Genomic DNA, 15,171 nt, shown 5'->3' with positions numbered 1-15,171 from the left:
GCTAACAGCAACCCGAGCGCCTCCAAAGGAGACCTAACAACTCAAGAGTAACTGCTTCGCGATTGAATGTACTACCGAATCGCGACACGCTGAGAACATCCGGCGAGAAACTCAGAGGGCTGACGTTAAAGTTAGGCACAAATATATGTCCACTTGCTTTAAATATTAGTTTACTCTTATCACACTATATTATGGTCAAATCTATGTTCAAAATTTAAACAAATACGTTTCCCATTTAAGCGATTCAAATACTTATTAGGTTAACAATACATACAATAATTATGTCAACTTTCCTATTTATAGTTGAACGTTCAAGTAATATTTCAACATTTAGAAAATAGAGAATTGATGAAAGCTCTATAAATACGTCATATTGTTTTACCCGTATTTTCACATTGCTTTAAACATAGCTTCAGTAAAGCTCCAAATGGCCGGCACAATTAATGAAAGCGATTAATAAATTGCAATTGTAGAAAAAATCCCTTTGATGAAAGTGAAACTGGACGTCCGTTCCAGACCGAATTCCGGAAAATGGAACAGTGTTGGTAAACAAATATAGACCTGCAGTATTTTGCATTGGAATCGAAAGTAATTTGTGAAAGTAATTAGCTTTTAATTTGTTTGAAACATTGTTTGAACACAAAACGTAGCCACTGAAATGTTATGGTGTAAGTAAGAAGTGTAAATAAGATTATTATATACTTTTTAAGAAATTCTTACAGGCAAATCTCTTAAAAACAATTTTAAGTCATATTTTAACATTTGCTGCGGCTGTCACACAAATTTATTGATATGAATAGGGACATATTTTTTTGTTATTAAAGTTCTTAAGCGTGTATATAATATATTATCGGAAAACTTGACTATGAGGGCAAGAAGCGCCCGCCGCTCGACTAAGGGGCTTTCTTTTCTGTTGATTAACGGGTCTTATGTCAATTATAAGCAGTTTATGATGTCAATGTTTCATTATTTACTTAAAAATAAAGTATGAATGTGGCCATGTTTCTCGCGATATATTAAATAAAATGACATGATGTCAAAGAATCTTACTGATAAGTATTACATGAAATAATGGACAAACGAATACGTAGTAGGAGTGCAAAAGTAAATTCGGAAAACGTTTTAATCAACTTTATATTACGAAGAATGAGGACGTTGTCACCTCGAGCGTAATTTTTTCTAATAACGAGATTAAAGCATGCAATTGATTTATTTAGAATTTGAATATTTTAGAAAAACTATAACGCTTGTTGATGATATAAAAGAAAGTGTGGGTAATGTAGTAGTGTGGTCATGTCATAAAAAGTAATATGGCATGCTTTATTATAATGTCACTAAAAACTTCTTCCTATGTAGTGTTAATAATACATGGTGAGTAATACTTACGATGAACAGCCTGCAAATAGCCTGCCAACGTAGCAAATTTTCGAAGTACTCTCATCATTTTTGAAATTACACCTGTAAACTACGAGTATAAGCAAGAAGACATGATGATATTCAGCAAAACACTCACCTGACACTCGTAACATGAGTGAACGGAGTAGGCCTGGTCGCAATCGTAACGACCGAGGATGTCGGCGAAGTCATAATGCACGCGTGCGACCATTGCGTCTAGCCCAAGGATTTCATGCAGCGTGCGCTCGCAGGGCTCTCCGCCGATGAGCATGTCGGTGCGTGCGGCAGGATGCAGCACGGAAGCGGGCGAACGCTCGCAGCAGGTGCGCAGTCGCAGGTTCGTCAGACGACGCGCGCGTTCACTGGCTTCCAGCGCGCACAGGTACGGCACGTCGCGCTCCGTGAGCGCTTCGGCCGCGCCGCCGCTGCCGCTGCACGCCGTGCCCCCGCGGTCGCGCATCTCGCCCGCACCCTCTTCCTCCAGGTCGCACGCGCTCAGCCAGGGGTTGAGGCGCGCGAGCGGACTCACGGCCAGGCCCGCGGCCGCCATCAGCAGTAGCAGCAGCGGCGGCGCTCGCATGGCGGGGGCGGCGCCGCTAGCGGGGGCCGGCCCGCCGGGCGCGGCGCTGCCTCATACCGCATCGCGCATGGCGACCTACTCGCGCGGCCCGGGCCGCGGGGCCGCCGCGCGGGTTGGGCGCGCCGCCATGTCGCTCTCTCGCCGCTCGACTGACTCCCCCCGGGCGCGCATCGATCGCCCCGCGCCCCGCACCTGCCGCTGCGCGCGCTTATTTTCCCGTTATGTAACCCTGCGCGCGCATAAAGGGTTCCGCCCGCCCTCAACAGCGCCCTCTTACAGCCCAACACAGATATCCGCCTGCCCTATTCTGAGATAGTAAACCTACACTCGATGAAGTATCGTTAATATCATATAGATGGCACTGGCTTAAAACCAATGCAGACTTATTGAAGTTTTAAATTCACGTATCGTATTTATAATTTATCGATATATTTTAAGTTCATCAATCTGTAATTTTTCAATACCCTTCTTGAAAAAGTCAGGTCTACGGGAGCGAACAAATTCTTCTAAGGCATTTTATACTGCCTCTGGGGTATCATTTGTTTTTCCCGCCAAGATGGTGTCCAAACTTTGGAAAAAGTTGAAGTCTGTCGGGGCAAAATCTGGTGAGTCTGGACCCTAGTTCTTGTAGCTTAGAGACAGTCTGTTGTGCCTTATGAAGTCGAGCGTTGTCGTGTAGGAGCAGCCGCTACGAGATATTAATTAAAGGTAGCCGGAGATTTGCAAGCTTCTCCATCATTGTATCCAATTACTCGCAAGACACATCCGCAGTAATGTTGGTGCCATTTGGTAAGAAGCTGTGACCATGACACCAAACAGCGACCAAGAATTTTTAGGGATATTTATTGTTTGAAGCATTATCTAGGCGTTGAACCAAGGTCTAACCAATATGATGACCACTTATTATTATCAAAATAGCCGATTATTCATCGCAAGTGACAATGCGTTTCAAAATTAATTCGTTATGTATTAAGCAACAGATACCTTGCCATCCATGCCTTAACGCGTTCGTCGCGCTAGCGATCGTTTAGTTCGTGCGGCATCCACTTAACAAATTTTTTTACCTTGCAAATTTAACAGGAACGGACCAATATTGTTCTGATGCTAACGTGGAAAGCTGCTGAAGAATTCCATAGATAATTTGAATTTAAAATTTATTGAAATGAAATGCGTTTATTTCAGGCAACTTAAGGCCATAAAATTTCACGTACAATTACATAACATCTAAGTATATCAAAATATTATAAAATTAAAATTACAATTTATCAGAATGATTAAAAACAAAAACAAACAAAAATTAAACCAAATCAAATGAAACCGAATCAAAATTATTAAAATTAAGATTGTCAACAAACTAATAAAAAATTAAAATTAATAAAGGAACTAATACAATCAATAATCAAATTATTGCTAGCCTTAGATTACCTACTTTCTTAAATGGGCTGTATTATAAAACAGCAACTTTATAGGTATAAGACAATAAGACCTATTTATTAGCAAACTACCTGAACAAAACTGATAGCAGATTATTTGCTAAGCTTCTTCTTCTCCATCGCTCCCTCATTGCTGAGGATCGTAACTCCGTTTTAGCTTGTCGACTGTCAGCCTCCATCGGTTCCGGTCAGTTGCCTGGTGTAGTGCAGCGCTAATTGGTCCGCTGGTTTGCTCGGAGATCTGGTCGGACCAACGTTTGGGGCTCCGGCCTCTAGCTAAGCTAAGCTATACATAGATGATTAGTATTATAGCTAATTTATTACATTTTATGAACCCAAATTCTAAAGTGAATACAGCTCACAGATGTCTCCCATTCGTCATCACCTTAGACCATCGACTACTAGACATACGGGTCAGCTGATTTCTGATTGTATTAGGTACATTATCTGTGATGCAAAAAAACAATTCAAGATGAATATTTTCGATCACGATTTCGTTGTTGTCCGTTCATATCATACTTATTTCTGGGCGTTAGTTTATCCTCACCCAACGTTTGGTAACCCTAGGATGGTATGTACAAATTAAACAGCGAATCCGATATCCCACTAAGCAACGATTCCATCTTCGCTTTCTGCACTAAAGCGTGGAATCCTCAACGAGAGGCAGTATTCACAAAAGGCAAATAGCGTTGACACCTCTAAATTAACTCTACGGATCTACGACAACACCATCAGAGACTTTAAACGTATTAAAAAATATATTAAAATGGGCATAAAATCCTGCAACTGATCGATTGATTAAATAAGACTTTTTCAACCCCGGCTCTGAAGTATAGATTTTACGTTTATTCTGATGAAAATTAGTCGTTGCCGAAAATGGTCATAATAGGTTGAGGGAAAAGTTTCTTCGCATTTTTGGAGAAAATTCACAATATTTTTTAATATAGTTTATTTACATTTAACTAAAGTATGTAGGTACCACTGTGTTCGATAACTTTTTGCCATCTTGTAGGTAGGGACATGATCCCATTGCTATAGAAATTTTGGGGCTTCTGCTCAAAATACCGCGACAATTGATTTTGGCAGTCCTCTCGTGATGTTAACCTGACACTGCCTAAAGAATTCTGAAGAGACCGAAACAGGTGGAAATCTGAAGGTGCAAGGTCAGGACCTTACGGCGGATGCATTAATGCCTTCCAGCCAAGCTCTCTTAATTTTTGCTGAGTAGCTAAAGATGTGTGAGGTCTAGCGTTATCATGATGAAAAACCACACCCCTTCTGTTGATTAATTCCGATCGCTTTCTCTCAACTTCTTGCTTTAATCTCATCAGTTGTTCGCAGTAGAGTTCAGAATCGATGGTCCTGCCTGGTGGTAACAGCTCATAATGAATAATGCCCTTCCAATCCCACCACACACACAGCATTACCTTGTTGCGAGTTAACCCAGGCTTCGTCACAGTCTGTGAAGCCTGACCGGCCTTTGACCACGACCTTTTTCGCTCGTTCTTTTCGTACGTGATCCACTTTTCATCACCAGTTATCAGCTTCTTCCAAAATGGATCGGTTTCATTACGTCGTAATAAAGAATTACAAATGAGTACACGGTTCATTAGGTTTCTTTCAGTAAGCTCGTGAGGTACCCAAATATCGAGCTTTTTTGTGTACTGGTGGTAGGACCTCTTGAAAGTCCGCGCGGGTAGGTACCACCGCCCTGCCTATTTCTGCCGTGAAGCAGTAATGCGTTTCGGTTTGAAGGGTGGAGCAGCCGTTGTAACTATACTGAGATCTTAGAACTTATATCTCAAGGTGGGTGGCGCATTTACGTTGTATATGCCCATGGGCTCCAGTAACCACGTAACACTAGGTGGGCTGTGAGCTCGTCCACCCACCTGAGCAATAAAAAAATATATAAAAAAACCCAGTTTTTTTTCAAATGCGCCAAAACTGTTTTGTGGTCAATTCCCAGTTCTTCTGCTACGTCGTAACTACTGATATGCCGATCTTGCTCCACTTTTTCAAAAATGGCATCCATTTTATCCGTAATAGGGCGACCAGAGCGACGTGCACCTTTGACATCAAAATTTCCGGATTGAAAACGCTTAAACCTTTGTGCTACTCTCACAGACACTGCACTGGGTCCATGAACCTCGCAAATTTTTTTCGCCGCTTGCGTTGCATTTTTACCCTTTTTGTAGTAAAATTTTAAAATGTATCGAATTTCTTCATTAGATTCACTCATCTTGATAGTACGAAATATAATAAAAATCACACATTTTCCTAATTTGAATTTGAAATTATTTTCTTTAAAATTTAAGCTTTTAATGATACCAAAACCAGCCAGATACAAATAATATAGCCAAAGAGATTTTATTACAAGTTCATACATACTATATTGCGAAAAGACTTTTTCCCCAACCTATTAGAACAGTCCGTATCCAATCGTGTAGATATCCAAATTCTAGGGCACAGTAGGTACTTGAGTTGTCTAAAAAATACACTTCGTGTCCAGGTGTCAAAATTACAGTTAGTTGGTAGAAAAAATTATGAAATGTACTATATAATATTTTACTTTACTATATAATACTTACTTTAATTTATAATACTTTATAAAATACTTTGAGTGGCTTCAAGTAAAACTGATGATTTATATTTCGTCGGCTGTTAGTCTATACTATAATAATAATAATAATAATAATATAATAATAATAATATTATAAAGAGGAAAGATTTGTTTGTTTCGAATAGGGTCCGAAACTACTGGACCGATTTGAAAAATTATTTTTCCATTAGAAGCCGACATTGTCCCTGAATTTGTGTTTTAATGTTTCCGAAGCGAAGCGAGGGCGGGTCGCTAGTGCAATAATAAAATGAATGATCATGATGGGTTATTTGGAGTACTACCTGTGCAAAAAATGTCAGAAAACGCAGACCGAGCTAGAGTCTCCTCGCATATTATCTTTAAATTTTCAAGTTTTATTGCATAGACGAGTGAACGAGCTTACGGCTCACCCGGTGTTGTGTTGTTACCTTAGTGCGGGTTTTTAACGTTCTCGATAGCATAAAAGTTAACTCAAATTTTAATCCCGCAGGCGGGTACCAATTTTTCTAATGAAATACGTACTCAACAAATGTTCACGATTGACTTCCACGGTGAAGGAATAACATCGTGTAATAAAAGTGAAGCCCGCAAAATTATAATTTGCGTAATTACTAGTGGTAGGACCTGTTGTGAGTCCGCGCGGGTAGGTACCACCGCCCTGCCTATTTCTGCCGTGAAGCAGTAATGCGTTTCGGTTTGAAGGGTGGGGCAGCCGTTGTAACTATACTGAGACCTTACAACTTATATCTCAAGGTGGGTGGCGCATTTACGTTGTAGATGTCTATGGGCTCCAGTAACCACTTAACACCAGGTGGGCTGTGAGCTCGTCCACTCATCTAAGCAATAAAAAAATAAAAAAAAATTATGCAGTTGGAGCAGCACCTCTAGCGGCAAACTTAGGCAAACGTTTCAACTCCATACAAATTTGAGTTAACCTTTACGATATCGAGATCGTTAAAAAACTCGCACTAAGCACACGTAGCCCATAGACATCACAATACTAATGCAATCACTGACTTTGAATGTTGGTATATATAGTCTCAATTATACTTATAGTAATTACAATGATTGCGGGTTAGATTTTTATTACACAATGTTTTCCTTCAACTTGGAAATCATTCATGAACAATTTTTTTTATTGCCCTTGTAGGCAGACGAGCATACTGCCCACCTGATGGTGAGTGGTTACCGTCGCCCATGGACTTCAGCAATGCCAGGGGCAGAGCCAAGCCGCTGCCTACCGCTTAATACTCTCCACAAGCCTCTTTTAAAGAAGGACATGTCATAGCGCTCGGGGAACACCGTGGAGGGTAGCTCATCATAGCCGGATGGTACGTGGCAAAAAAGACCTCTGGAAACGCACTGTCGATGAACGCAGCGGTTCCAGATAATATGGATGAACTCTGCTCCGATGGCGGGAGGTGCGAACATGCACTAAGTACTTACATATTTCGTTAGTAAAATTGGTACTTGCCTGATTGATTTCAATACCGGCACAGTTGCATCAAACGATACTAATACACCTGCCGTTTTATCCTTAGCCTCAAAAGCTTTATAGCGAAACAATGACTTAATTCACTGACTGATTTTTGTTTCATATTCCTCTTAATAGCTTAACACTTATTTAGGGGCAAAATCGAATGTCTGATAAACTATTAAAAAAAAAACAATTAATTAGAAACTTCTTATAATTAGATATTGGTAGTGACTGATAATTCTATAAAATTACCCTACTTATGCAATGTTTGACAATTTATAAAATACACCTACCTACTCTATCAATAGAAGGTCAATAAGTCCCCAAGTTAATCGATTGTGACATACGATAGAGTAGAAATCGTAAGGATCGCTATTTCAGCCGTTTGGTTGAAGAACCTAGTGCTTAGAATTCAGTACTGTTTCACATTGAACACATTTGAACAGTAATTAATATTAAAAGTAAGCTCTGTGCTTACTTTTAATATTAATTACTGTGCATATAGCATTTAAAACTACGAATTCACTTGGGTTTTATTTAGTTCTCGTTAAAAGCCAAGGACTGTGATCGATGAGTAATCTGAATTGTTATTATTTCATTAAACCTATGCCAATCCTATATACGATATCCATCTTGCCATATACGTATTGTGACGAGCATTAAGTAGCATATAATACGACTAGACCACCCAGACCAATAGCTATTAGTTATTTTTAGGTATAACTAAGTTATACGGCGTAATAAATACAAATTAAGCTATTTTTTTAAAATTAATTCCGATTTTTTTTACAACGTTTTGCTGTATTAACATGGCATTAATTGATGTCGTAATTAGACTGGCAGTATACGAATTATTTAATGAGTAAACATGTAACTTACGTGGTATGATTGTGCGTCTCTGTCGCTCGTGAAGCTGAGTGAGATAGTGGAGACTAAGGACGTCTCTCTTGTACAATCATGACGCAATAATGCTTACGCGCATAGCCGACGAGTGCATTCACTCTTAAGCGTGTCTCTCGCTTACAACGCACAACAAACTTAGATACACAATTTTGTAAAACTTAAAAATATTAAAGAGTGTGTGATATTATTAAAACAAGATACGAGTGTTGTGTTCTACAATATAACTCAAGACTTAAACCTCTGTTCGAAGGTTAATTTCATCACTGACAATGGACGCGACGAGTAAGTAAAATACGTTTAGCAGTAGGCATAGAAGTAGTACGTCTACTAAATGAATACAAATCTTTTTAAATCATTGTAAGAAATACGTACCTACCGCTTTAGCTCATAATGTTTTGTCTTTGTGAAATCTTAAGCTTTCTAATAGCATTACTTTGTTTGTTATTGGTTGTTCTGTCTCTTATTTCTACATCACCTTGCGAATAATTAACCATAAACACAATCTAATGATTTAAGTTCACCTATCTGATTATAAAATATCGTTCTCCTCTTTATATTTTTGTATCTATATTTTTGTTCGCAACGATGTTGAAGGCTGTTTAATAAAGAATTTCATTAAAATATTTTCTTAAATCTTTTTGTCGTTTGAAGCAAGGTTCAGATTCAAGTTGATCTACCTACCCGCTAAAATTTGAAATAAAATTGAAAGTACTTAGTTGAAATGTACTTGAAATTATGTTTGTTATTGGTTACTCTTAGTTGTACAGAAATGTGGATTAACAAAAATTGTCGCCTCTGGCCCTTCTCTCCGTAGTTAAACTGTTTACAAATTTTTATGTCTAATTTGAAATGTTTTAAATAAATTTCTTCGTCGGGAGCGGCCAGTTAGTTTTTGTGTGATATTCAAAAGAAATAATAAACGAATAGCGAAGCCCATAAAAAAATAACAAATGATTTATTTGTACGATTGTTGCACTTATTTCTTTATTATCTTCTCAAATCTTCTGCATTATAATAAAAAAATATCTGTCCCTTTTTTACGCCTTGCTCATTCAATCGTCTTCGCCATCCTTTCTCTGTCAAGTGTCATTTCTGCTCTGTTTGTCATTCTCTTTTCCCTTTCTTACCGTTTTTTCTCAGTCACATCGTAGCGCTCTGTTCACACTCTTTTATACGTTCCATTCTTACAAATCCTACATAAATATATGTTTCGTAAAAGAGGACGATTCAAATTCAACAAAATGTCTACCCTAAATTATTCACTACCAAGATTGCCATAATGCTGAGCCAAAACAATATTTAAATGTCATAAATAAGTGCATATTATATGGGTTATTAAAAAAATATGCACATTAATATTACGACCATGACATAATTCAAGACAGTATTGATCAAATGACCATAAAGTGTAAGGTATTTGTAATGCTTACTTAAATTAATAATATAACACATTCCTCGCGTAAAGTTAAAGCGTCATAAAATAATGAAGTTATAACAACGAAATATCATCCGTCCACGTAAGCACAATTGAAATAAAAAACCTTAATAATGTCGATATTATGTTGAATTTAATATGATAATTTTATTAGTCTGAATAAATTTAATTAAGGTCAAATTATTTTCCATAAAATACGTACGTATTACGCATCTACCTAATCTAATTTACATGCGACCTTCGGATTACCCAATGTCTGCATAATTTAGAAAATAAAATGGTTGCAGAACCAGCTAATCCGTGTCTAGAAATAAGCGATTACTATATGTTATAGGTTCTGTATAGATTTATACGTGTCACGTTCTAGTTTCAGTACGATGTTCCCTTTTTAACGTGATAACATAGCGCAGCCATTATTTTGATGAGTTAATATTACACAAACAAATAGATTTATAATTTTAAAACATGGACGCCTTATCGGAACTTCCAATACTTCCAATACGCTGTACATTCGAGTTGCAGTGGTTATTTTCAATTCGCACAAAACCTTGTAGTATTGTCACGCTCTGAATAGCACGAGTTTGGTTTCAAAATTGTTCGTTATAAGCATTTAAAAATTAATATTATCACAAAGCTATTCTATACTATTCAGTAATACCGTACAAACATTAATGTTCACTAAACTGCTGACCTTACATCTATATAAATCGTTAAATATACATATAAACATTGACCATATATTTGAGCTAATATTTTCGGAAATCTCCGGAAATATATTACAAATTAACATACAAAATTCTTCCTAATATTTCGATGGGGCTTACTACTAACCTTTAATGATCACATATATTTTAGTCAAAGCTTCACAATTGCAATGAATTCATGGGAAAGGCTTCATTAGAATTAACAAAAAACCTTCAAGCCTTCAAGTTAGTCTTGTTTGTTTGTAGAACTTTAAAATGTATTATAGATTCGCATGCTCGTAGTAGGCACCATGAACGGCGAGGAAGACGCCATCGTCAACGCCGAAATAACCAACAGCCTCACAGCAATGTACCAGAGCAACCCTCAAACTCTGAACCGTTCCACGAACGCGAATTCGGTAAAATAATTCATAAACAAAAATTCACAAATCAGACCAAAGTTCACTTTCCGCCGAATGAAACCAATCTATGACAATTTCCACATTAATGTGATATTATATTCTAAGTTCTTAACGTTTTATAATAATATTACGATTTACAGTGGAAAATAAAATGGGATTACCGCCACCATATGAACAATCGGTACCGAATCCAGCTCCGCCTCCTTCGTACTTTGGCAATAGTCCACCACCGCCTGCTGGTTTCGTTGCTCCCGAAGCACCTCCGCGTACTACAGTGATAACATCACCCCAAGCACCGGCAGGACCACCAGGAAAGCTAGGCCCAGGGCCAACGGGCACTACGTGTCAAACGTGCAACAAAACAGTAGTCACCAGAGTGGACTATGTTCCAAATAACAGAACACACATTATATCGGCAGCTCTCTGTATTTTAGCTGGGTAAGTCTGGTATTCTCAAGTTTCACCTATATTTCTTTATTTTCACCAAATAGTAGATATAAACCCATTCTAGTAAAGGTAAATTTTTAGAAGTTTATAATATTGTGTTACCAAATCGCAACTGTTACACTGCAGTAATTGTGAATACGTATTTTGTTTTCTACACTAAAGAATTGTGCTTTATTTTTGGAACAAATAATAATTAATAAAGTGAAAACTTTGATGCAACCGATCCGTAAGGTATCGTTTCATGCTTCGAAAGACATGCAAAAAGTATCATTTCTCAGAGGCAGTCATTGACCCGTTCACGTCAAAGACCGACTTTATAGCTCCTCCGCAACAAGGGGACTCTTCTCAGACCGGTTTTGCTATTACTAGAATCATCTACTTCGTATTTTAAATCAGAACTTTGATTAATGATATCTCGGTCATTAATGCAAAAAAAACAAGCAAAAACGTTTTATTTCAGATTATTGCGAACTATATTTAGCTCATTGAAACTTCTTCCGTTGTGAGAGAAATGCAAAATGTGAGAGTAAATTAAAAATACTATCAGAATAACGCGGATAAAACAAGACGTGATTTTGTATTTCATCCTGGAGTTCAAATTAGGTCTGGAATGAACTTCCCTCGACAGAATATTCTGTGTGGCATAGCACATGTTATTCTTCAAACGAAGTTCAAAATTATCTTCTCGGTGAGAAGCAGCAACTTTGCTGCGCCACCATTATTGTCAACGGTAATCTGCAATGATAACCGGTAACGAAATGGCAATAAATAAATTAATTAATCCGTCTTTGTTTGTGAGTACAAATTCGGTGCAGGTGTAATGTCAAGATGTAGGGATGAGAAAATAGTTACACGCCGTGGAAACATGTATCAAGAATTAGTGATGCACAGTGTGCACACAGAGGTGCACATATGGAACAACGATTTTATTTTATTTTATTGCTTGCATGGATGGACGAGCTCACAGCCACAGCCCACCTGGTGTTAAGTGGTTACTGGAGCCCATAGACAACTACAACGTAAATGCGCCACCATCCTTGAGATATAAGTTCTAAGGTCTTAGTATAGTTACAACGGATGCCCCACCCTTCAAACCGAAACGCATTACTACTTCACGGCAGAAATAGGCAGGGCGGCGGTATCTACCCGTGCGAACTCACAAGAGGTCGTACCACCAGTAATTACGCAAATTATAATTTTGCGGGTTTGATTTTTATTACACGATGTTATTCCTTTACCGTAGAAGTCAATTGTGAACATTTGTCAAGTATGTATTTCATTAGAAATACTTGGTACCCGCCTGTGAAATTCGAACACGGTTGCATCGCTAGATACGAATGAACCGGACGTCTTATCCTTTAGGCCACGACGACCATTTATTCCTAACCCAACAAAAAAAAAAACAATAATTTCATAAAACGTCTAAACAAGATAAAATGAACCTTAATACCTAGTCAGGTCATAAGTATTGTCACACAGTAAAAACTTTTCTTTAAGAATGCTGGCCACAAAAAAGTTTATTGAATTCGAATTTCGAATTGTTCATGAAAATAAAAATGTATACTTTTAGAATTTTACTCATTTTTAAATATGGAGTGGACGCTTAAAGAAGACCGTGTTGCAGTTATTGCGTTGCATCGTTGCGGTTACGCGCAAATTCAAATTCAAATTTTTAACATACTGAAAAATTTGAATATAACCAAAAGATTCGTTTATCGTACCATCAAACGATACAATGAAGACTCTAGTGTAGATGACAGGTCAAGAAGTGGTTGCCCTCGGTCTGTTAGGACTCCAGCAGTGATAAAAGCTGTGAAGGCGCGAATTCAAAGAAATCCCAAACGTAAGCAGAAACTGTTGGCCCTTCAGATGGGGTTAAGCAGAACCACGGTGAAAAGGGTGTTAAATGAAGACTTAGGGCTTCGAGCATATCGAAGAATAACAGGACATCGTTTGAATGCTCGTCTAATGGACCTGAGACTGAAGAGATGCCGCGCTTTGTTGAAGCGGTACGCGAGAAAAAATATCGGGATATTCTTTTTTCGGATGAAAACACTTTTACCGTAGAAGAGAGCTACAACAAACAAAATGATAAGGTGTACGCACACAGTAGTGAAGAAGCGAGCAAACGTATTCCGCGTATCCAACGAGGTCATTTTCCATCCTCGCTCATGGTATGGTTGGGAGTTTCTTATTGGGGCTTAACAGAGGTACATTTTTGTGAGAAAGGTGTAAAAACGAATGCAGTTGTGTATCAAAATATAGTCCTGACGAACCTTGTGGAACCTGTTTCTCGTACCATGTTCAATAACAGGCACTGGGTATTCCAACAAGATTCGGGCCAGCTCATAGAGCGAAGAGCACACAAGACTGGCTGGCGGCGCGTGAAATCGACTTCATCCGGCACGAAGACTGGCCCTCCTCCAGTCCAGATTTGAATCCGTTAGATTACAAGATATGGCAACACTTGGAGGAAAAGGCGTGCTCAAAGCCTCATCCCAATTTGGAGTCACTAAGACATCCTTGATTAAGGTAGCCGCCGATATTGACATGGACCTCGTTCGTGCTGCGATAGACGACTGGCCGCGCAGATTGAAGGCCTGTATTCAAAATCACGGATTTCATTTTGAATAAACTTTAGTGTCATAAGAATCTATGTTTTGTTAAGTTCATTTTGGTATATGAATGGTTATATAATGAATAAACTTGTTTCAATTATTTTACATTAAACATGTGACAGAATTTATGACCTGACTAGGTATTTACAAACCGACTAATATTCATTCTTTATTTAGCCTAGATAAACATACATTTTCTAGATTGTCTAATTTTGATTTTTTTTCAGATGCTGTTGCGGGTGTTTCGTTCCGTATTGCATGAGATCGTGTAAAACAGCCAATCATTACTGTCCTCAATGTAAAGCATTCGTCGGTGCTTTCACTCCATCTTAGATTTATTTGGCAAAAAATATTCCTAGATCATTATTCCGTAACACTTGTAAACTAGTTAAATATTTTCATATTGTCCTCGAAATACAAGTTAATTTTTGTAGGATTTTGATCTCGTTGATTTGAAAATAAAAGTTTTAAAGGTACGTTGTTAAAAACAAACAAGCTACTAAAGTTTGGCGGATGTTTTTCTTCATTTCCAATATCATAGTAAATAAGTTGGGTGCAAATTAACTTTATGCAAATGTAATTTAGAAATATGTATTTTAATTTTCGCACGTACACGTATAGCAAGGCGTGCTGTGAACTACGACATAACCTAAGAGCAGGTGGCTTTTGAGTGATCTATACTGGCAAAAGTATCAAATTCCGTGACAAATTTTTTTCTTTCAAGCTTAAAACAAAATAATAATTTTCGGGAACACGTCAAGGAACGAATATTATATGAAATTAATGAAATGATATGAATATTACAACACTACTATTTAACATTGAGGTCCTCATATAGCCAATTAAATTTTATTCTATTATTTAATGCGTGGTTATGAATTATCATTATTGTAACGGTCGAATTTTATTTTATTTAAAAGTAAGTAAATTATACCTTAGCCTTTAATGGTTGGTTGGTTGGTTGGTTCAACGAAGAGGGAATTAATTGAAATAGAATAAAATTAATGTAACATTATAATAATCCATTAGTTACGCGTTTGTTTATTATCTGTGATACTATTTCTCAGACAATGTAATTTTGTAACTGTCATTTTAAATATAATTTTTAGATTTATACAGAATAAATACATTTGTTTAAAATGCAGCGTAAATTTATTTATCTTCTACTTATTTGTTTAT

General features: G+C 37.6%; 2 protein-coding genes across 3 annotated transcripts in view; one reads left to right on the top strand and one right to left on the bottom strand.

Moving 5' to 3' along the window:
- Mid1 (calcium-permeable channel component Mid1) overlaps positions 1-2,535 on the bottom strand; it is a 61,389-nt gene extending 58,854 nt beyond the window's left edge. Inside the window, exon 1 of the mRNA XM_028182973.2 lies at positions 1,514-2,535. Coding sequence (XP_028038774.2) covers positions 1,514-1,975 — 462 coding nt within the window. The 5' untranslated portion in view covers positions 1,976-2,535. The remainder of the gene's footprint in view (positions 1-1,513) is intronic.
- Positions 2,536-8,397: 5,862 nt separating this feature from the next.
- Positions 8,398-15,132, top strand: LOC114249390 (lipopolysaccharide-induced tumor necrosis factor-alpha factor homolog). 2 transcript variants are annotated; one of them, XM_028182942.2, is made up of 4 exons: positions 8,465-8,669; positions 10,793-10,924; positions 11,068-11,365; positions 14,220-15,132. In XM_028182942.2, exons 1-4 carry the CDS (start codon positions 8,657-8,659, stop codon positions 14,323-14,325), a joined length of 549 nt encoding a protein of 182 aa, XP_028038743.2. In that variant the 5' UTR covers positions 8,465-8,656; the 3' UTR covers positions 14,326-15,132. The 2 variants fall into 2 exon arrangements, with proteins under 2 accessions (XP_028038744.2, XP_028038743.2); XM_028182943.2 differs by lacking the exon at positions 10,793-10,924 and having other exon boundaries at positions 8,398-8,669.
- Positions 15,133-15,171: the final 39 nt, after the last annotated feature.

The sequence above is a fragment of the Bombyx mandarina genome, chromosome 15, assembly GCF_030267445.1.
Source record: "Bombyx mandarina strain Sakado chromosome 15, ASM3026744v2".
In the NCBI taxonomy this organism is placed as follows: domain Eukaryota; kingdom Metazoa; phylum Arthropoda; class Insecta; order Lepidoptera; family Bombycidae; genus Bombyx; species Bombyx mandarina.
This window is presented reverse-complemented; position numbering and strand designations above follow the sequence as displayed.

Excerpts from the sequence above, each read along its gene's own strand:
- LOC114249390 (XM_028182942.2), top strand. Across the intron at positions 10,925-11,067 it reads GTTCCACGAACGCGAATTCG|TGGAAAATAAAATGGGATTA; the intron begins GTAAAATAATTC and ends TACGATTTACAG. Across the intron at positions 11,366-14,219 it reads GCTCTCTGTATTTTAGCTGG|ATGCTGTTGCGGGTGTTTCG; the intron begins GTAAGTCTGGTA and ends ATTTTTTTTCAG.